The 22998-nt window shown below is 44.1% G+C and overlaps 1 protein-coding gene across 5 annotated transcripts in view; it reads right to left on the bottom strand.

Moving 5' to 3' along the window:
• Positions 1-863: 863 nt before the first annotated feature.
• The window catches only part of LOC147451652 (uncharacterized), a 42180-nt gene continuing 20045 nt past the window's right edge, over positions 864-22998 (bottom strand). For all 5 annotated transcript variants that reach the window (XM_086518784.1, XM_086518785.1, XM_086518786.1 and 2 more), the window contains 3 exons: positions 1662-1722; positions 1494-1568; positions 864-1408 (listed from right to left, as the gene is read on the bottom strand). In XM_086518784.1, the coding sequence (XP_086374910.1) occupies positions 1293-1408; positions 1494-1568; positions 1662-1722 (252 nt within the window). In that variant the 3' untranslated portion in view covers positions 864-1292. The remainder of the gene's footprint in view (positions 1409-1493; positions 1569-1661; positions 1723-22998) is intronic.

The following is a 22998-nucleotide window of genomic DNA, read 5'->3' as shown; positions in this document are numbered from 1 at the left end:
GGATTCTAAAGGTCATAAGCTAAACTTAGTCTTTTCATGTTTGTTGTATTTAGCACTTCATTATTGTCCACAAGGCTCCACTTGGTAAGAGATCTATTCTTCTTTTGACATGCTACATGGCTCCTTTTAAATCTAAAGGCCTAAAGGGAACTAAGAAAACATGTATATAGTATCTATATTGAACATGACTATAGAAACTTTGATGACAGGTCCACACATGACAAAATTGTAACTTTTTTGTACCCTTTATTTTTGCCAAAAAAAAAAATAGTGAGACAAAAGCAACCATATGATTTGATCACCAACCCATTGAAATTAACGAGAATTTTATCTCGTCCTTCAAAAATCCCTAGTCTCATTTATATGCAATTGGCCATGCAACTCTAGAGTCGCTAGATGCACGCCACATCATCAAGCAAAACCCCCATGGCTCCCAACCTCCGCCGGTCACCAAGGTGTCATAGGGAATGGTCCCCCCATAAATGCCACTAATTTAAAGTGGGACTCAGCTCTTCGATGAGAAATATATTTTGATTTGATTGTATTACAGTTGTAGCCACATGAGACATTAATATAGTGTCTCTCTCTCTCTCTCTCTCTCTCTCTCAAACTGTTCTCAATCTACATCGCGAAAGACACTTATTCTTGAACAAATACAAAGCTATCCATTGAAAGCCAAGGCTTACGTAAAAACAACACCACTGTTTGCCAAAGGAACATCCATCATAATACGTATCTAATTGCTACCACGCAAAAGACCATATGTTCACCCGAAACATTATACCTTGATGGATAGCCAAGAATTTCAATTGGAATAAGGAAAGCTCGAATACTTCCGCAAGAACTCGGCCTTGCAGAAAGTGTAAGTGCAAGCTTGCTACTTGATATAGGAAATGAAGCAAAATCGCAGCTTAATATTTTGACAAATGATTGCCATCATATGTACCAAGGACATGATGGCAATCATATGTCCTTGTGAGTGTAATAAACATCCAAACATGCTCAATTGTGTTTTCTCAAAGTTGAATATTCTTTTCTGGCACTGCTGGGGAAAAAGTCTTGCTCAGCAAGAAGGCAAATATCTGCAAGCCTGAGCTATCATCCTTCATAATTTGCCAAGAATATAAAAATGTTTTCTTTTACTGACGCAAATGTGCAATGTTACCGGACGGAATTGAACTTGTTTGCAGAGATTTAAATGTTGCAGAGATCAAGAATACACGCCTCACGTGCCGTGTCAGCCCTGGCTGAATCAACATGTACAATGGTTGCGGATGTGGTAAAGCATAGCATCAACGGCCTTGTCTTGACAGGTATGGATGCAAGGGAGGTGGTCTGAAGCGTCTCGACAATCCAATGACACGACGGTGAAATAAGGTTGATGGCTCTGCTCGAAACCTCATGGCATCTACAATCAGCAGGCAAGATTGAAGAAGTTAAAAACCAGCAGAAGGGGTAGCTTGAGCTCTATAAACAAGCTCCCTCATACGTACCTTCTTGACTAGGAGAAACAGAGATAAGAGATTCAGACTTGTCCATTTTGCAAGGTCCACAAAACTTTTGAATATCTGGCAAAGAAAAGTTTCAACCAAACAGTTTTAAACGATGAAATCTATGCGTTACTTTTAACTTGGTCTTGTGTGGCTCTTGATTAGACTTACTTTGGCAGCTTCCAAACATTCTGCCTTTTTCAGCTGTGGCTTGAGGTTTTAAACAGGGAGTCTGCAACCAAAACACAGCCATAAGCCCTGTCTGCCTTCCTAATATCATCGATTCAGATTCCAAATACAACTTCCATTTCCTTAAAAACGTAATCTTTCCCAAGTCGATGACTGACTTGACAATAATTTTTTAAGATGCAGATGTAGATGCAGCAGTACTTTTAAAGATGCAAAGCAATAAAACAGATACATTATCCAAAGAAAGTGCAAGCACAGAGTTCGTCATAGCAATAATCAGAGGGAAGAGACACAGAAAGAAAGAGTAGACTGACATCTCTAAGAGGCCAATGTGGCCTTCTATGACCAAAACAGTATGTACCATAGGATGTACCTCTCTTATCAAAGAGAAATGGAAAAGCCAGCCTAAAAGCTAAAGGCATCACAACTAGAGTTCCTTCCCACAATCCCCCAACTAGCCACAGCTGGATTAACGCCTGAGAGATTGTCACCTTCGTTTTATGTTTTGAGTGCAAGCTAGAAAGCAAAAAATTACATGTCAGGATTATGACCATACCATAGCATATAGGGTGTGGTACCGGGATTGGCGACAGTGAAAAGCTGATTTAAGAGGTAGCATGCAGCAGCGACTTGACAGAATAACTGGATTAATGTAGCAGAATTAAGATTAATCTGTGTGTGTTACAGTTGCAAAAACCCACATGACAATTCCAAATCAATCGCATGTACTGATAAGAAAAAGAGATTGACACCTGTTTGATCGAGTGCATGAGTGCGGAAGCATGAGAGAGAGCGAGAGGGACAAAACATTGGAGACAGAGAACGACAAAACTCTGCTATACTCAAAACCATAGTGAATGACAACCCCCTTAGTCACATATCAAGTGACATAGGGGAAGGTAGGGCAATCAACCAACCAATATACAGATGTAGGAAAAACCTAAAGGCCCCATAAACATGGGCCCAGAACAACCACTAAGCCATACAAAAATGCCAAAAACGATGAAGCAATTGGGGATGAGACTCTAATACCCCCTCTCAACAGGTGCTTTAGAAACCATACATAGAAGACAAGGTGTGATGCCAAAAACCTTTGAGGAGCAACCTTCGTGAAGATGCCTGTTGCATTGTCCATTGTAGGACAGTACACTCAAATGAAAGATTTCCTATCAGAACTCGCTCCTGAACATAGTGGTACTGAACCCCTGTATGTTGGTCCGAGCATGAAAAAATAGGTTCTTTGTGATAGGCTATAGCAATGCAACTATGATTGTCACACAACAAGAGTGTGGCAGCAATCTAGGGAAAACCCAATCCCAAGTAATCTCCGAAGCCAACTACCTTCGTAAGCAACAAAACAAGCTGCTCTGTACTCCACATCTGTAGATGAAAGTGCAACCGTGGGTTGCCACTTGCTGCTCAATGAAATAGGTCTCAAGTCGAGTGTCAAAACTATTCCACTACGAGTTTGGGTTACCAACCAAAGCTAAGTCACATCAAACTCCCAATGTGCGACCACTGGAGCAACCATAGAATATGCCATACTCCAAGATGCCAAGATGTACGTCAAGGTACAAAGATCACACTACCATTGTCGCTGTCGAGGCTTGGTGGAAAAGAAACTCAAATTTGAGACTAAGTAGGCAATGTCTAGGCAAGAGTAGGTCAACCATTAAAAGCAGCCTATAATATTCCAATACAGTGACTGATCAATTACAGCTAAGGATCATGTAAAGATACATTTCCCCTAGGCTCAAGAGTAGTGCCGATAGTGGTATGGCATGGGGACAGCACCTTCCCGGAAGGTCACTCTTCCCAATACTGTTCAAGATTGCTTAGTTGTGAGGCTTCCACAAACTATTCTAGCCATCTAGACCCCCAAACCTTAAAGTTTTAGGGACCTCTGGTCCAGCAAATTTATGCAAGCCTCATAGTTACGTACCACTTATATGGGCTTAACCAAACAACAGTCCCCTTAAGCCAAACGTGGGACTTTCTTCATCATTATCTTTTTAAAGTCCTCTTGTTGACATCAAATCCTTCATGTAGAATTTCAGGAAGGATTTTTTTGGGTTTACTCTCAACCATGAGTTTTTGATTTGCGCATCCACCATGGGTTTTAGGTTTACTCCACAACCAAGGGTTTTAGGTTTTCCCATAACCTGATGCTTCATAGAGAGCGTCCCCTCAAACTAGGATAGTGGTAAAGTAGCACCAACTTCATGAGGTTTTTGGTTTAAACTCAAACCTTGGGTTTACCCAACAACCTTGGCTCTGTTGATATGGCATGGGGGAAGCACCTTCCTAGGAGGTCACCCATCCAAGTATTTTTCCTACACATACACGCTTAAAGGTGAGATTTCCACAAACTAGTCTAGCCCTCTAGACCTCAAAACCTGAAGGTGTTAGGGACCCCAGGTCTAGCCAATTTATGCAAGCCTCATAGTCAAGCACCATTTATAGGTCACAAGTTGGGTTTACCCCAACAAATATATCCACAAGTCTTCATCCCAAATCTATTCACGATGTCTCTAGAATACTTCCATTGAGAGAAGAAAATGCATTGTGGTGTCTAATGGATCTCAAAGCCAAAAAAGACGTGGAGGCAAAGATCTGTCATCTCAAGAGTTGTCTCAAGCGAGTGCATGATGCTTCGAATCTTATCTAACCATGAATCTGTCATCTCAAGAGTTGTCTCAAGCGAGTGCATGATGCTTCGAATCTTATCTAACCATGAAAATGAGTTGATCAAATATACATGATGATAATGGCAACCAAAGTACGATGGAAAGCAACATAGCAATTTGAAGCCTCAAGTTAACGTCACAACTAGATAAGTGTGAAAAAATCGTCAATCCTCTAGTACCAAGCTCTAGGGACCTCCTCGAGGCTATACTATGCCTTGTCTAGTCAGTACACGTGATCCTCTTTGCCTACAACTCTAAAGCGGACATACACCGCTATCATGACAATGTTGTTTAGGAACACAATTTCATATCCATATAAAAGATAGGCCAACTATGACGGGTTGCTAATGAGATGGTTCACAAGGGGATGATATGCCCTTGTGTGGTTGGAGCTTAGGCCTCATGGGGCTAGGGTCTCAAAGACAGGTTGGCCACCCAAGTCTTGATGGTTAAACAGAAGTTGGAATGCGACTAGAGCCGACACAAAGCAGAGCCCACAACTCAAAAGTTGACAGTACCTCACCAGGTCTCAAGTTGGATGACCCCCTATGGGAGTTATGAAACCTCATGGGACACACCTAGTAGGAGGCTTCTCCATGCTGTGAAGATGTCAACCTTGCTTGAGAGAAATTGCTTAATGATAGCAATTCTGCATGTTTTCTAGGTTTTCAAAGTTTCTCCTTTGGACTGAAGGCTAGCCCACCCTTGAACTGAAGGCTTCATGATAGCAATTCTACATGTTAGGTTTTCAGAGTTTCTCCTTTGGGCTGAAGGCTAGCCCACCCTTGGCAGGCTGATTTCTGGAGATAAATAGAGACACTTTAAAGCTTCGAAGACTCTCTGAAGTCTTCATCTCCAAAAGCATCATCATACTGCTATATGAAACTAAGAACCTTAGTGATGTTCCAAGAGTACCATCATAGGAAAAAAAAGATGTGCTTCTTTTTCCTTCCTTGAACTTCTTCAAATGGCAAGCTCTCTTCCAGGCAGCATAAGAGTGATGATGCCCTCTATGTTTAGGCTATTTGAAAGGCCTTTTCCTTGAGGATGATTCACTCTCTGAATCAGTTGACGATGAAGGAGAAGAGGAAGGGGACCTTTTCTTCCTTCTCGTTCTTTGAGGATTCCTATCATCTTCCTCAATATGAGAAGAGGAATCAAGACTTGGTGACCTCTTCTTCTTGAAAAGAAAAGGAGATCTCTTCATATGATGTCGCCTTGGGTGAACTTCATCATCTAAAGTCACATAACTATCATCATCATCTGAAGAAGACCTCTCTCTAGTAATTGGAAAGTTTCTCCGATTTCGTGAAGATCCCTTCGCCTTCTGTGAAAGGCTTTTCTCTGTTCTTTCGAGAGAATGCTGCTCCTCATCTGCAAAATGGACTCTGCTTGTCAAAAGACGGGCACCACGTGCCAATAGAAAAGAACAGACTGAACAAACTTTTAGCACTTCAATAACAACTGAACTCTGAGAGAGAGAGAGAGAGAGAGAGAGAGAGAGACCACACGCGACACGGAGTGGCGCAATTCCACCCCAAAGAGTATTGGCCCCAAACCTTGGCGCCCCTTTCTGTATTTCTTTATATTGCAACAACACAGTACAAGCCGGTACTCAAGACTCTGCACCTCCATACTGAAGCATGCCAGAGAATGAGCCCTAACCTCATATTTAGAGGCCCTTGGCCTAAAAAGCAGTTTATAGTAAAAAGCCTTCAAACTTAAAAGCTTCTGGTCCAAAAGCAAAGCCAAAAAGCTGCCAGCGTAAATCATGGAAATCCGTACAGCCTACCACGTCATCATGCCAGCGCAATTTTCGGAAAACTGCCACGCTGCCCTTAGGGTTAGGTTTAAGGTTTTTGTAGTTTTTAGGGTTAGGGTTTCCAGAATTAGGCTTTGCAAGTTTTAGGGTAAGGGTTTCCAGAATTAGGGTTTCAACAGTTAGGGTTTTTGGCAAAAATTAGGGTTTCCATTCTTTAGGCTTTGACACGTCAACAGTTTGTTACATCTCCCCTTCTTGAAAGAGAGTAATCGTCCGCGATTATAGCATATTTGCAAAACAACTCAAGTTAGCTCAAAAATTTCCGAGGGTCGTTTCGAGGGACAATCAATTTGTTTTTTTTATTAAGGAGTTAGCTTCTCCTTTCGGCTGTTTTGATCAAGGAGTTAGCTTCTCCTTTCTGCTCTTTTGATCAAGGAGTTAGCTTCTCCTTTCGGCTGTTTTGATCAAGGAGTTAGCTTCTCCATTCGTCCAAATCGGAACTCTTGATATTCCGGCGTAGTAAAATTAGCCATCACATCCAGACCATACTGATCTTCCACGGGTGTCTTGATGCTCTAAAATTACATTCCCAGGCAATCTCATCCAATTAGAAATATTCAGTAATTGACACATCACAATGCAACACAAATGCTCACATATGCATGTTACAAGACACAACAAAACAGCGCCGCTGAGCACTCCCCGGAGACAAACGGTCTGCGGTATGAAGCTACTCAACGACTACCTCGTCACTCCCCCCGCAAATAACCTAAAAAGGTCCGGGCCATGAGCTCAGAGGACTGTACAACCAAACGCTCCCCAGACCGCAGTCTGCGTCGTTCGGAGGTTCAAGCATACAACCAAACGCTCCCCAAGCATCGGCCTGCGTCGTTCTGAGGTTCAAACAATATCAAGACAATATTTCTCACTTCTCCACTCAAGAGTAAAAATCACCAATCAATGAAACCAATATTGAAACCAGAGTCAAACATTTCAAATCGGCACCAAGACAGGTTTAAAACAGATAGCATCCATTTCAAACAAAGTTCAAACAATACTTTCTCAAACAATGTTCAAAAGTATCTAAGTAGAAAACAACTAGAGAGGTCATTCGGAGTTTTGTTCGGACAATCGAACTTTAAGGACAACGGGCTTGCCCTTCTGCATCACGGTGATGGTTCGGTTCTGGACCTGGAGAGTTGCATCATTTTTGTCGTGCCAGGGCATGCCCAAGAGAACGTCGCAATTACCCAACTTCATAATGTGGAAATTGGCTTTCCATGATAATCTTGTATAGTCATTGGAAGTGCACCAATGAGCGGTACCACTTTTTGAGTTTGCCCCGTGGCTAGCTCAGCTTCAATTTCTCCACCCTCTCCATCATAATCAAAGTGCATCTGCTTCAAGAATTCTGGATGGATGAAGTTCTCCATAGCTCCAGGGTCAAAGAAAATAAGGGCTTTCAAGCCGTTGACTTTTCCATAAGCTCTGCATAATTCATTAAAACTCTCAAGGTGTATACCATAAATATCGGGTACTAGTCCAATAGCAAGTCTAGGCTTCTTGGCCGGAGGTGGCCGCGGGGATCTGTCTGTCGTGGGAGCACAAGGTTGCACTGAGGACGTCGAGGCTCTCTCAGGACATGTATTGAACGTATGCCTTGTTTGGAAACATTCGAAGCATCGGCCTTCTTGTAACAAGGCGTCTCGTTGAAGTTGTGTCAAACGAGGCCGTTGAGGTTGGTTTTCACGGGATTCTCGAGAATTTGTTCGTTGTTGCCGGGAGTTCTGGTTAGTGGCCGAAGGTTCTTCTGTGGTAAACTCCAACTTTCCTTTCATGAGCTTGTAGCCGACCGCGGCATGGTCCATAAGCTCTTGCATGGTAGAGACTTGCTTGGAGAGACAATATTCTTGCAATGGTGATGGTAGTCCAATGGTGTAGTGTTCGCACTGGTCCTCCAAGGGAATGAACTTAAAGAAGGACACGGAAGGTATACATCGAGAAACCTTTGGTTATAGTCGTCCATGGTTTCGGTTGCAAGCATTTTCAAGTTGCCCCACTCTGCCAAAATCCGGACTTCAAACATTGAAGTCATGTAACTACGCGCAAAAACTGTCTTGAAAGCTTGCCAGGTCCTTGGAGCATGCAGTTGTGTCGCGATTGAACTCCACCATTGCATAGCATTATCTTTAAGAAATCCCGCTCCTCGAGAAATCTTGGATTCTTCTGTATAGTTCCCCAAAGCATAGATGTTGTCGAATTGTTGTAGGAACTGCAATGCTTTCTTGCGATCTTTCACCCCGGAAAAAGTGAAAAATTTGACTGTCGTGCCACCATCTTTGAAATCTTTGGGTTGGTTAGGCGCATGTCCCAGGTATGGATAATAAGGGTATCCATATGGGCTCCAAACATTGTAGCCTCGTGGCGGTGGTGGTGGAAGTGGGGGCAATGGCGGTGGCAAAGGCGGTTGCACTGGATCAGGGTCAGATGGCTGCACCATATTCCTAAAGACTCCCCCGATCGGAACAGACGGCTGAGAAGGTTGCCGATTGGAAGCTCTCGTACTTTCTGGTGCCAGAGGAGGAGGTACCGCCTGGATATCAGAGGGGGTAACATGTAGTTAAAAATTGTTGAAAACTTTGCAGCATCGAAAGATTCTCCTGAGGATGCCGCGAAAGAATGTCGTGAAGCTTGTTGAGCAAAAACTGCAAATATTCTGCTGAATCCATGAATTCCAAGTATTGGGTTCTTAATTGGCTTATGCCCTGTAAGACACTGCGGTGAAGACGGGAGCACGCCCGATCCGCAATGAAGTAAGGGTGGAAGTGGCTAATAAGTCCGGGGTTGGAGCACGAACATACCTCAAATGAAATTACAATAGCTCTGTCTACTCTTTTGTAGGACCGGTATGCTTTCTGGAAAAGCATGCTCTGATACCACTATCACAAGACGGGCACCACGTGCCAATAGAAAAGAACAGACTGAACAAACTTTTAGCACTTCAATAACAACTGAACTCTGAGAGAGAGAGAGAGAGAGAGAGAGACCACACGCGACACGGAGTGGCGGAATTCCACCCCAGAGAGTATTGGCCCCAAACCTTGGCACCCCTTTCGGTATTTCTTTATATTGCAATAACACAGTACAAGCCGGTACTGTTGGAATTAGGGTTGCAGAGACACACACACAGCTTGGAGAAGACGAAGGAAGCTCAAGGCACACAATAGAGAGTGTGTTACTTAGTGTGTAATGGAAAGATAGATAGCCCTAGAGTGATGAGCGTATATACAATGCACGGGGGAAAAAACCTCCTAAAGAGGGAAAAAATGCCCCGGCGGTCCTAGTGTGTTCACACACATCACTACCACATGTATATGGTAACAAATCCCCCCTGGAGTGATGCGGTGAACGAGAGCTGGCACGTGAGTAAAGGGAAGTGCCATGCCCTGAGGACAAGATCAGTCCACAAAGGGGAGTAAGCCCAAAGCTTTGCGGAAAGCTTCAAGCTTCTCACGAGACAATGCCTTTGTGAAAAGATCTGCAAGGTTGTCCTGTGTTGGCACATAAGCCAAGCTGATCTCTCCTGCTGAGAGCCTCTCCCTGACATAGTGGTAATGCATCTCAATGTGCTTTGTGCGAGCATGAAAAACTGGGTTCCTCGCAACTGCCAATGCGCTCTGACTGTCAGTGTAGATAGTGTTGGCATTGTCCTGTCCAACACCCAAATCAGCCATAAGGCCTCTGAGCCATACACACTCAACCGTAGCTGTGAAGACTGCCTTGTACTCAGCCTCACAACTCGAAGTGGCCACAGTAGGTTGCTTCTTGCTCAACCATGATATACATGAACTGCCAAGCATGAAACAAAAACCACTTGTGGACACTCGCGTGTCAAAACAACCAGCCCAATCTGAGTCCGAAAAAGCATGTAAGTCTGGCGGCAATGATCCCCCCTTGGGATAAAACAAGCCAAGATGTAAAGTGCCACTAAGGTAGCGGAAAATCCTCTTGACAGCTTGCCAATGCTTAGACCCTGGGCTATGCATAAATCTGCTGACCTGTGAGACTGCAAACTGAATATCCGGCCTCGTGTTGCATACATAAATGAGGCAGCCAACAGCAGTTTGGTAAAGAGTGACATTAGCAAGATCGTCAGCATCATGTAGACTCAACTTCAAACTTGTTTCCATGGGAGTGGCAATAGGTTTGCAATCCTCAAGTCCAAACTTACATAGCAATGTCTCTATGTAACTTTTCTGACACAAGGCAATACCACCATCACACTGCTTAAACTGTATGCCCAAATAATGATGCAACAGCCCCAAATCTTTCATCTTGAAAGTAGCATTCAAATCAGCCTTAAATTCAGTAATATGTCTCTCATTTGGTCCAGTGATCAGCAAATCATCAACATAAAGAACCACGATGAGAAATACATCACCCTCACGCTTTACATACAATGTGCTTTCTGTTGGACTGTTACGAAAGCCTTGTTTGACCAAATGAGTGTCAGCTTTCTCATACCAAGCACGAGGAGATTGCTTCAACCCATACAAAGCCTTGTTACATTTGCACACTTTGTCCTCTTGTCCTTTTATGACAAAACCGCGAGGCTGCGTTACATAAACTTCCTCAAATATGTCACCATTCAAGAAAGCAGTAACAATGTCTGATTGATGTACATCCCAACCAAAATGAGCTGCCAATGCACATAGAAAACGCACAGTAGTCATACGACAAGTGGGAGCAAAAGTCTCTTCATAATCTATGCCTTTTTGCTGTGCATAACCCTTTGCAACAAGTCGAGCCTTATGGCGATCAATCTCACCATCCGGCTTGCGTTTCAACTTGTAAACCCACTTCGTACCAATGGCCTTTTTGCCAGGAGGCAAATTACATAAAGTCCATGTGTCATTTTCTATAAGTGCATCATATTCTGATTGCATGGCAGCCATCCAATTTTCTGAATTTTGTGCTTCATCAAAAGTCAGAGGCTCCTCAACATCATGTAAGCTAGTCACAGCCAAAGCATAACAATCTGATGCATAAGATGCATGGCGAGAGCCTGAACGAGTACGACTAGACAAAGGTGCATCCAATTTACTGTCACGCAAAGTGTGCACCAGCCATTTTGGCATACCTCTAGCCTGCTCATTTTCAGCCCTTTCCTCATCAAGTACATCATGTACATCTGCATCAGTAATAGGCTGATCTAAAACATTTTCAGAAACCCCCATAGGCTGTACATTTGCCTCATTGGAACTTACATTCGTATTTCCACCACTGAAAAGAGGCAACAAAGTGTCATAAATGTCCTGTGAGCTTACATTACTGTCTCTAGTACATGACAGCAAGGGCTAAACAGAATCTTCCACAAACACTACATCCCGAGAAACCAGAATACGTTTTGTTTGCGGATGATACAACCTGTAACCTTTGCTTTCAGCACTATAACCAACAAAAATACATTTGACAGCCTTATCATCCAATTTTCTGCGCTGCACTTGTGGCACCAAAGCATATGCCAAACAGCCAAAAACACGCATGTGCTCAATAGAAGGCTTTCTATCATGCCATGCTTCATATGGAGTAATAGACTACAAAGCTTTCGTAGGACACATGTTAAGTACATAAGTGGCACACATGATGGCCTCAAGCCAAAAAGAATGCGGTAAAGCTTGACTTTTGACCATACATCGTGCCATTTCCGTCAGTGACCTGTTTTTCCTCTCAACAACACCATTTTGCTGAGGCGTATAAGGCACTGTACATTGGTGTTTTATCCCACGACTAGCCAAAAATGCATTAAATTCATGAGACATATACTCCCCCCCTCGATCGGAACGGAGGGTGCCCATAGTACATTTCGAGACATTTTCAACCATAGCCAAAAATTGTTTGAAGCACATAAAGACTTCGGACTTCGCTTTAAGCGGAAATACCCATGCATGCCTGGAGTAATCATCAATGAAAGTCACGAAGTACAGGTGATTGCCCAAGGACGGAGTTTGCATGGCCCACAAACATCACTATGCACAAGCTGCAACCTGCATGTGGTCCGAACTGAACCATCCTTTGGAAATTTAGAACGCTGCATCTTACCCAAAATACAGTCTTCACAAACGTGTTTGACAGGTGCTTCAAGAGACGGCAAAGAAGCAACCATATCAGATTTCTGCAAACGCAGCAAACTGGCAAAATTCAGATGACCAAAACGTGCATGCCAAAGTTTTGCATCTGAAATAGCCCTTGAATCTGCAACAGCATTTGCAAAATTTTGTCCACACTTGTCATACAAAGTGAGCTTATACAGCCCACGGCACAAAAGGCCAGATGCAACAATTTCATCACCAAAACTGAGATCATGAACTGTACATCTGTCATCCACAAATTTGACTACAAGTCCAAGTCTAGCAAGTGCGGATACAGACAAGAGATTCTTCTTGATCCCAGGTACATACAATGCATCAACAAGTGTGAAGGAACTGCCATTAGCAGCAGTGAGCACAATCTTTCCAACTCCCTAAACTGGATAAGAGGCGTTGTTGACACAAGTGACTGAATTCCCATGAGGGACAGATTCGAGAGAGGTAAACAATTCACGATGTGAGGTAATGTGCTTTGTAGCACCACTATCGAAATACCACACATGTGAATCTACAGCAACTGACAAGCATGCATCATGGACAGCAGGATTGTAAGTGCACTCTGCGCTAAAAGCCCATTCTGCATCAACATCAGCATTACAGTCTCCTTTCACAGAAGACTCAACAATGGCTGCATTTGTAGTGGAACCAGCATTTGCAATGGAACCACCCTCTTTCTTCTTAGCCTCTTTGGCCTTCAACTTAGGACACGATTTGATCAAGTGATCATTGGCTTTACAATAATGGCAACGCATCTTCTTTTTGCCCTTATCACCAGAATTGCCAGAAGAAGTACTACCAACAGAAGCATTAGAAACAGAATGTTTGCCACTCGCAGCAGAACCATAAGAAGTGGCTGCATTACTGTTACCACCCTTTCTTTGAGAAGCAATAAAAGCCTGTTCAACTGCACGCTGCCTAGTCCTGTTTTTTCTGGAAAGTGACTCTTGCAACAGCAATGTGCATAATGCATCAAACTTGACAACTTCAGGATTTCCTTGGGTCATCAGTCTCCAAGTACTAGCAAAAGTCTGGTAGGAATCTGGTAAGGCATCAAGAACAGTCTGCACAAGGGAACTGTCTGAAATGACTTCACCTGCAGAAATAAGCTGCTCATTGATATCCTTGACACTAGCAAGGAAAGTGTCCATATCATCTTCCTCATGCATAATCTTCGACTCCAGCTCTTTACGCAGCAAAGCAATTTTAGCCTCATTGCGGCTTGCATAAAGACCTGCTAAAATATCCCAAGCCTGTTTTGCTGATTTTGCTGAACGGATGTGAGGAACAATGGTGCGCTTCACAGACAACGCAATCAATGCATGAGCCTGCGCATCCTTAACATCCCAACGAGCTTGTTCTGCCGTAGGCAAAGCAACTCTAACAGCTGCAATCCTTGCAGCAAGACCTGCAACATCCTCAACATCGCCTACATCCTCAGAACCAGGACGTACATCAATGCCCTGCACAAAGTTCCAGACACCCTTTGACACAAGAACATGTTGCATCATATAAGCCCACATAGAGTAGTTGTCCCCATCCAACCTATCCTCAGCAGCAAACATCTTGAACACATCTGTGTTGTTGTTGTCAGCCATGGTAAATGCTGCACCTGATGTGAAAACTGCCCGAAAATAGGAGAAATGGAGCGGGAACAACCTGTGCTATATAGCACAAACCGTAGAAGACTATAAGGCACCTGTTATGCAGAAAACGGCACTGATAGAAATTCTGCACAAAATGACGAAATAGCCTGTGCAGTACTGCCTGTAGTGGAAACGGAGGCCGAAATGAGCCCAAATCAAAATTCCGAGCAGACCAAGCTCTACGAATTTTCCCAAAATATTTGTCGACCTGCGAACGCTCGCCAAAGCTCAGTGAAATCGGAGAAAGTGAGCAGGCGTGTACTGGAACAACTGGCGACTAAGCCCGGGAGGACGTGACCTGCTCTGATACCAATTGTTGGAATTAGGGTTGCAGAGAAACACACACAGCTTGGAGAAGACGAAGGAAGCTCAAGGCACACAATAAAGAGTGTGTTACTTAGTGTGCAATGGAAAGATAGATAGCCCTAGAGTGATGAGCGTATATACAATGCACGGGGGAAAAAACCTCCTAAAGAGGGAAAAAATGCCCCGGTGGTCCTAGTGTGTTCACACACATCACTACCACATGTATATGGTAACAGGTACTCAAGACTATGCACCTCCGTACTGAAGCATGCCAGAGAATGAGCCCTAACCTCATATTTAAAGGCCCTTGGCCTAAAAAGCAGTTTACAATAAAAAGCCTTCAAACTTAAAAGCTTCTGGTCCAAAAGCAAAGCCAGAAAGCTCCCAACGTAAATCACGAAAATCCGTACAGCCTGCCACGTCATCAGCCAGTGCAAAACGTGGAAATCCGTACAACCTGCCACGTCATCATGCCAATGCAATTTTCAAAAAACTACCACACTGCCCTTAGGGTTAGGTTTAGGGTTCTTGCAGCTTTTAGGGTTAGGGTTTCCAGAATTAGGGTTTTAGCAATTAGGGTTTCTGGCAAAAATTAGGGTTTCCATTCTTTAGGCTGTGACACGTCAGCAATTTGTTACACTGCTAGAAGTCTCATATTGAGTGGCGGGAACCAAAGGAGTTCTGGAGCTATGTTTGCACCAGAGTTTTGCAAAGCAAGATCAGTCATGGTTTCTTGCAACATGCGAGCAAGAAATTTAACAACCCAAACCCCAGGAGTAGCAACATCATTTATTAAATCAAAATTTATGAAATCCATTGCTCTCTCTTCTCCTAAATTATAATTAGGCATAGCGATGGTGCTTGGCAAATCTAGTTTTCTTTGTGGTGGTTACAATTATGATCAAAATCAATTGTGCTAAGACTTTCCTAGGCCATCCTCTCTTAAGAAAGAAAAAAAACAAGATTGATGCAATATCAATGTAAAAATAATTAGGTTAATTTGTGTGTAAAAACTCATACAATAATTGCTAGATTAATCACACATTCACATACTTTAGAAAGAGAAAGAGATTGACACCAAATGAAGGTCGAATGAGTGGGGCCGACCCCCCCTTGTATTGATTAGCCTTCTCCAAGAGAGAAATGAAATGAAATGAAATGTTATATTAACGTCTTCAAAAGGCCAGAATGACCTATGAGACCAAACTGATAGAAAAAGTGGTGAATCTGTTACAACGTCTGGGTACCCTAGTACTAAAGTACTAAGTGTGAAAAGTGTGAAAGTGTGAAAATAAATGTGAAAACTAAATACAAAGTATTAAATAAACTTCTTAGGAGCATTCTGGGTGTCTAGCTAGAATGCTTCTAATCCTTTGTTGTAGTCTCCTCCGGTGAAGTGTGCTTCTGCATCTCGGTCGTGGTCATCTCAATTTCCTAAGCTCAATCGCCCTGTCAATGAGGGTGCCTTTGGTATGAATGTGGGTACTCCTTTGTGCTGGCTGCTGGCCTCTTGCTTCTCCTTCCACTCCTGCTTCTCTCGATCCGAAGAAATCTGTGATCTGCCTCTGAGGCTGTAGTGCTCTTTGTCTTCTCATTAGATTATCCCTATGCCGATGTAGTTCCAGTAGGTACAAGCCTAAGCATCTTTGATCTTGGTATTGCATGACTCTATCAAGAGGTCCAAAGCCTTCTTTAAATAGGCAATGGAAGCGCCCACGTATCTCATAGTATACGGTGCAGTGGCATATGTAGTGTAATTCTGTCTCCAGCTCCATTCCGCATAACTTGCAAATTCTGCTCTCAGGTGGGAGTCCCCTAAATCTGCCAAATTCAATTTCCAACTGGTGTGAGGATGTACGAATCTGACCAATAGCACATCTCAAACCATGAGACAGGTGGGTATCCATGTAGCTCGGGCGAATCACAAATCCATCTTCAGATAGCTGTAGGAAGTTTTCTTTGTAGTAGGCCATCTTCGTGCCCAATTCTTGTGTAGGGTCTACCCATGTCCTCTTAGTATCCAACTGTATAAGATCCTGACGAATGATTTTATTAATCTCCGTTCGTGTAATTGCCAATGATGGAGCCTCAAGAGAGTATTGGAAGGGGGGTAATCTTTCCATACTGAACCCGTGTCTCTGAAACCACGAGGACAGTTGTGCATACCAGCATGATGTATCCCCTTTCATTGCTAATTGTCGAGAGGATTCGAGGGCCAGTCTAGTATATCGGCATTTATTTGTATCCCACAAACCATGTATAAAGGACACTGATCTGGTAAGAGCTTCAATTTCTATTGGAGGGGCAGCTAGTTCCGCTCGGGTAATCGCGTGTGATACGGAGGCCTTGGCTCTAATCATTCGGGAAATCATAGATACCAAAGGTCTCTCCATTGACTTCCAATTTTCCTGATCCACAGATGGTCCCCAAATCTGGACCCCATAAAGCATAGTCGAAGCCACCATAGTATCAAAGAGCCAAATTTTTGTTCGTGGTTCCTGAAACTGCACTTGTGAACACATCCTCTCCAACCCTCCCAAGGCCGCAGAGGCTCTAGACAATCTAGCATCCGCTCCTTTCTTAAGAGTAAACTTCGGTCCTGCAAATACCACCCCAAGGTATGTATGCATTTGTGTACTCTACTGTATCCTGGCCATATGCAAATGTAGGTGCCGATCTCCTAACCCACTACGGTGTGGTGTTAAACACCATAACTTTGGTTTTACCCAAGTTTACCGACAGTCCACTATCCTCCGCGAATTTATGTAATGCATCTAGCTGCCTCTGCATTCCATCTGGTGATTCTGCTATCAATACAATATCATCTGCATACAACAACAAAGGGATCCATGACCCTGCAAGTTGAGCACCTCTGTCACCCTCTCTATCAATGTAATCTGATACCTCATCTATGTACATACCAAATAAAGTAGGGGACAGTGGGCATCCCTTCTTTACTCCAACGGTGGAATGAACAATGTCAGAATCCCCTTCTAGAGTACGTACATACCCAATTACTGACCTGTATAAGGCCATGATCCCCCAAATAATCTCTTTGGGGACCCCTAACTCTTGCATCCCGCACATCAATCTAGCCCTTGGTACTGTATCAAAAGCTTTCCGAAAATCCACAAAGCAACAATACATCCTTCTCCCATTTGCTCTTCCTTCCTCAATAATGGCTCTGAGCGTAAGAATATGATCTAAAGTGGAATAACCCCTTCTGAATCCAGCTTGTCCTGTTGCCCTTATGCCCTCATTCTCTGCCCATCTACTCAATTTTTGTTCAAGAATGGATGCGTACAGTCGGGTCAATGTGTGACCTACCATAATGGTACGGTAGTTCCCGGGTATCATAGGATCCCCTGACTTGAAAATAGGTACGATAGTAGATAATTTCCAAGATTTGGGTAATCCTTCACACATGACCCGATTAAACAGACGAGCAAGGACTTCTGAAAGTAGATCCCTGGCATGGATCAGATGTTCTGCTACTAAACCATCATGATCATATGCACTTCTTGTCTTCATCTTATCAATGGCTTTTTTCACCATTTCCGTAGTAAAGAAAGTACTAGTAGCTGGGCATGGCTCTAACGGATCTGGTAGTGGAGGCTGTCCAGATACCATTTACATATTGACCCCAAATCTCAGGAGAAGTAATCGTCGGAGGCGGTGAGTGCTCGTAAAATAAGTGCCAGGCCTTATGTGAGTCCTGACTCAAGAAGAGCTGATATAAATCCTTCTCCAGATTGGCTAAAAATGCCCTTTTCTTGCGACGTACTATACGCCGAAGAGCAATCCGAGACTGCTTATATGTGATGATCCCAAGTGTAAGCTCTTTCTGGACCTGGGTTCTCGTCTCTCTGCATTCCTCGTCATACCAACTGTTTTGAGGCATGTTCCCAGATCCTCTCTTCTGATCAGGTTGAGTATGTGGGTATGCCTCTTGTGCTGCTCCATGTAGTATCTCTGTTAGCTGAAAAGTAATCTCCTCTACAGTATATACTGGCTCGGCTGCCCACATCCTATTATAGATCTTTTCCACATAGACTGAATCAGTCTCTGGCGTGAAAGTATATCTTGTGTGTGTCTTCTTCCTTTGTACTTGAGAGGCATTGTATTGGAAGGAGATTGATAAGGTCAAGAGAGCATGATCCACTGCAATCCCCACCAGTCTGGGTCCCACCTTAAAGTCCTTGATACTAGAATAAAGCTTGGTGAAGTCATAACATAATCCACTGTACTCGCCCCATGCCTGTGCGGGAAGCATGTGAATCCCCCACATAACGGGAAATTCTCTAGACCATTAAGTATGGCCAAACCACGTATAGTTGCCATCTCCATGAGATGTCTCCCATGTTCAGTGTGTTCTTTATCCTGTGAGTTCGTAGTAAGCCCCCTCTGTGATAAATCCACTTCTCTAAGCATTTCCTCAGAAGTATCATAGAATACTGCTTGAGAGTTGGCCGTTCTGGCATTAAAGTCTCCTAAGAGAACGATGTCTACATCTCTAGAGAACTCCCATATGTCATTATTCAATATGGAGAAAGGGGACTGTCCTTTAGGTGAGGAGTAGACTGAGGTACTTGGAGGGAAGTAGCATATAGTGATATATAGAAATCTACCTGTCTCGGCTCTCATTCTCACCCACATATACCTTGCTTGCTCATCTTTCCTGATAATCTGTAGTAGTGGTTTCAGCTCCTCTTTAAATAAGACTGCTACTCCTCCTGAACCCCGGCTACCCCGTAGAGATCTCTTGTCCGGTCGACCAGCTGTTTCCCATAAATAACCCTTCACATGTGGCATACGCTGTCCCGATATCTGGTGTGTGTCTAAGTAGAAAACTATGTCTCTGTCCCTAAAGCTGTCTTCATAGGCACCTACATCTAGCCTATATGATCCATTACAATTCCACGCCGCTATCTGGAGCGTCGCCCCATAGGTCTCGCACAGTCATGCTGAGCGCTTTTCCAGAACCACTACTTTCCCTCCTCTATAAAAGGCAATTTTCTCCTTTTCTCTTGCTGCCCTGATCTCTGGCATCAACTCTTGCATGTGTGCCACTTGTGCCAATGTAAGGTCATCTCCCAAGAAAATACCGGTTTTCTTAAGAGTTGGCCTCTTCTTTAGAAATTCTTTCCTTATTTCTATATTCGGGAAGCGGAGAATAAGTGCCCTATCCTTTACGTTTCCCTTCTCAACCATTCCTTTCTTGCCCACTCTCCATGCACTTGTGTGAGTAGGCTTTGTGATGCCCATGCGTTGTAGCAGTTCCTTCACTTCTTCACCTACATTCTCTTTGTCTTTGACTCCTGTGACCCGCACATGCAGAGCCCGATTCTTCCTTTTCTGCTCTTCCTCAATGGTCATATTAATAATGGTAGAAGTAGGTGTGGTCTCGAGCGTCTGGGCCTTCCCTTTCTTCGCAACCTCAATCCATTTCTCTACTTCATCAACCTTTTCTTGTGTCTTAAAAAGACGTTCCGCCCATGAAGATGCCGTTTTCAATTTCTGTTCATCTCCTTCCCGTAGAGCTTTCATCTGATCCTTCATGTCCTCGAGCTCCTTCAACACCGAAGGTTGGTCGTCTCCCTTCTCCTTAGTTGCAGATTTGCAAGCCGCCAGTTCTCCTTTTAGCTCCTCGATTATAGCATCTTTTTCCCCCATGTGCTTTTCCATATTTGTTCTCCATGCTTCAAAACTTGCTACTGCCTCATCGAGTTTCTTTTGCATAACGCATTCTGTTACATTTACTTCGGCCTTGATTAGGTTTCGTAATTCCGTTTTCAAGATTTGAATCTCCTCATTCTGTATCCCCTGGATCTCTCTCCTTAGTTCTCTCATCATGTCTCCATACATGGAGTTCCTGTAGCTCTCAGCGCTCGCGTGCATTTCCTTCCTAATGTCATCCCTCATATAGTTTAGCTCTGATTTGAGCATCACCTGGACCTTCTCCATCATTAGTTCATCATGTATCCTGGAGGTTTTCCCCACTCGTAAGGATCCTGGTGATAGTACAGTATCTCTGTTTCTCCGTTTAAATGTAGCTATTGTTTCTTTTGGGGTGGTGTAGCTATCTACACCCGGCCCTTCCCCTTCGGTAGGCGGATCCATGGAACCCGAGCCACAAATGTGGGGTAGGGTACTAGGGTACTAGGGTGAAACTAACTCACACAATCACAATCAAGCTCCCAGAGCGATTCAGAATGCCGATAGAAATACGTGTTTTTTTTTTTTATATAAATAAAAAGCTCGTATGAATAGCCGCCTTGTATGCTTTGAAACAACTTGCGTTCTATTTTGGTTGTAGTGCACAGAGCCTAGACACATGAAAAAGACCGAGCAAGCGAGGCATGCACGCCTTCCAGGGCAAACTTAAAATTTACCTTAAGGCTTAAAAAATCTCTTTAAACTTGAACATAAGAGCTATTGACTTTCTACGCGTAGGACTGCTCGGACTTGCTACGCATAGGACTGCTGAGCACCAGCGCGTAGGACTACGCGTGGGACTGCTCGGCATAGGACTACTCGCGTAGGCCTCAGCCTCAGCAGAAGTACGCAACAGCAGCGCGTGCAGGTCTCAGGGCAGCGCGAGCAGGAGCATCAGGGCAGCACGAGCGCAAGCATCAGGGCATAGAGAGAGAGAGAGAGAGAGAGAGAGAGAGAGAGAGAGAGAGAGAGAGAGCATCAGGGCAGCGCGACGAGCGCGAGCATCAGGGCAGAGAGAGACTTTGAATCAATAAATGTTTGCTCATTCACTATAACAGTTCCAGATTAAGGTGATTAAAAACTCCACAATCCAGTATCACCATAGTTGATTAGATCCTCGTTCAAGAAGACAGAGAAGGAATCGTGTGTAATGGCGGCAATAGCTTGTTGTGTACATGATAAAGCATAATAGAGCTTGTTGGCTATGGAGTCCTATGTACAGGAAGTAGGAGGAGAGAGCTTCCAAAGGAGCCTATCAGCTTGCAAAACTGACCACAGAGCAGCCCTACAAAGCCAAAATCAACACCTCATCCATGTGCTTGCTATTCTTGGAGAAAGTTGCCTGCTTTATAGTGTGAAGGTGTGGCAAAGAGGGGGTGGAGGTTGTTTGCCCCATAGTCAACCAAGGTGCCCCTCTCCCACCTCCTTGCCACCCATTCTTGCCTTGATCATCGAGTTTATCCCTTATGTCCCATTCCCGTCTTCTCCTTAACCTGTTGGCATACTCTTGGAGGCTTCGAGGACCCATTTCAATGCCATTTTGGTCTAGTAAAGACACATCGCAATCCAAAATGAGTTCCCTAGGCACTTTTGAAGGTAGCATCATCCTTCTTCCAGTAATAAGCCATCAACACACCCCTTTGTGTACTTTTGTGGGAAGTGGCAACCAAAGATGGACAAATATGGTTGAAAGCAACGACAACAAGTGCACAATCCCTCATCTGATGACCGACAACAATACCCACTGAATGTGGAACTTCCAAGAGCAATCCCATCGTAGTGATCTCCTAGATCTGCAATGTACCCGCACAGGGAGCCGCCTAGGGCAAGAGAGGGCACAAAAGGAGCAAAAACACAAAGGCAGACAAAGAGGGATGGAGATCTCGCAAAAACGCTAGAGAGATGATAAACACTAGAGAGAGAGAGAGAAATGAAATGAAATGAAATGTTATATTAACGTCTTCAAAAGGCCAAAATGACCTATGAGACCAAAAAGTTACAATTGGTGAATCTGATACCATGTCTGAGTACGAAAATTACCAAGTTACAAAGAACTAACACTAAAACACTAAGGCACTAAGGAAAAAGGAAATAAGGGGGGAGGGAAGGGGGGGGGGGGGGGGGGGGGGGGGAGGGGGGTTTGTGGGTTCAGATGAAATCTCTCATCGGTCGCTGTCGGATCTCATCGACTTCCTCCATGGTCAGAACTCTGGTTGGGCGTCTTGCATGTCGAACTAGAGTGATCTGTATCTTCTGTTGCAACCTTCGTCGGTAGTGGGAGACCCCCCGAGGTCGTGGACGTCTAGATCTGCCAAGTTCAGTGGCTCTGTCAAGCAGTGTACCTCTAGTATGAGTAGGCTGTAATGACTGCTCCGTTTGCTCTCCTCTGTCTGGTGTAAAGAACTCCGTGATTCGTCTCTGAGACTGTCTTTCTTCTGATGTCCTCAGCAAGAACAATCCGAGACACTTCTGATCCTTGTATCTCATGACTCTAGAAAAAGGTCCGACCCCTTCTCTGAACAAGCAGTGGAAGCGTCTGCGTATCTCATAGTATGCCGGGCAGTGGCATGTGTAGTGCAGTTCTGTCTCTGGCTCTAAGTTACATAGGTGACATATCCTGGCTCCTGCCGGCACCCCTCGGAATCGGCAAGTCTCAATCTGGAGCTGATGTGAGGATGTCCGTATCTGTCCAATAGCACATCTTATCCCATGAGATAAGTGTGTATCCATGTATGGTGGCCTAGTCACAAAGCCGTCCTCTGTGAGTTGGAGAAGATGCTCTCTGTAGAAGGCCATCTTCGTGCTCAACTCCTGTGTCGACTGTATCCATGTGCTCCTCGTATTTAGTTGAATCAGATCCTGACGTATGAGCCCGGTGATCTCTGTCCATGTTAGAGACAGGGAGGGTGCATCCAAGGAGTATTGAAGCGGAGGTAATCTATCCATATTGAGACCATGCGACTGGAACCATGATGCCATCTGTCCGTACCAACATGTTGTATCGCCTTGTAGAGCTAGTTGTCGAGATGACTCCAGGGCAGGCCGAGCGTATCTGTC

The sequence above is a fragment of the Adiantum capillus-veneris genome, chromosome 8, assembly GCF_014529385.1.
Source record: "Adiantum capillus-veneris isolate H3 chromosome 8, ASM1452938v2, whole genome shotgun sequence".
NCBI classification, from domain to species: domain Eukaryota; kingdom Viridiplantae; phylum Streptophyta; class Polypodiopsida; order Polypodiales; family Pteridaceae; genus Adiantum; species Adiantum capillus-veneris.
Note: the sequence above shows the minus strand (reverse complement) of the source record. Positions and strands in the feature narration are given on the sequence as shown.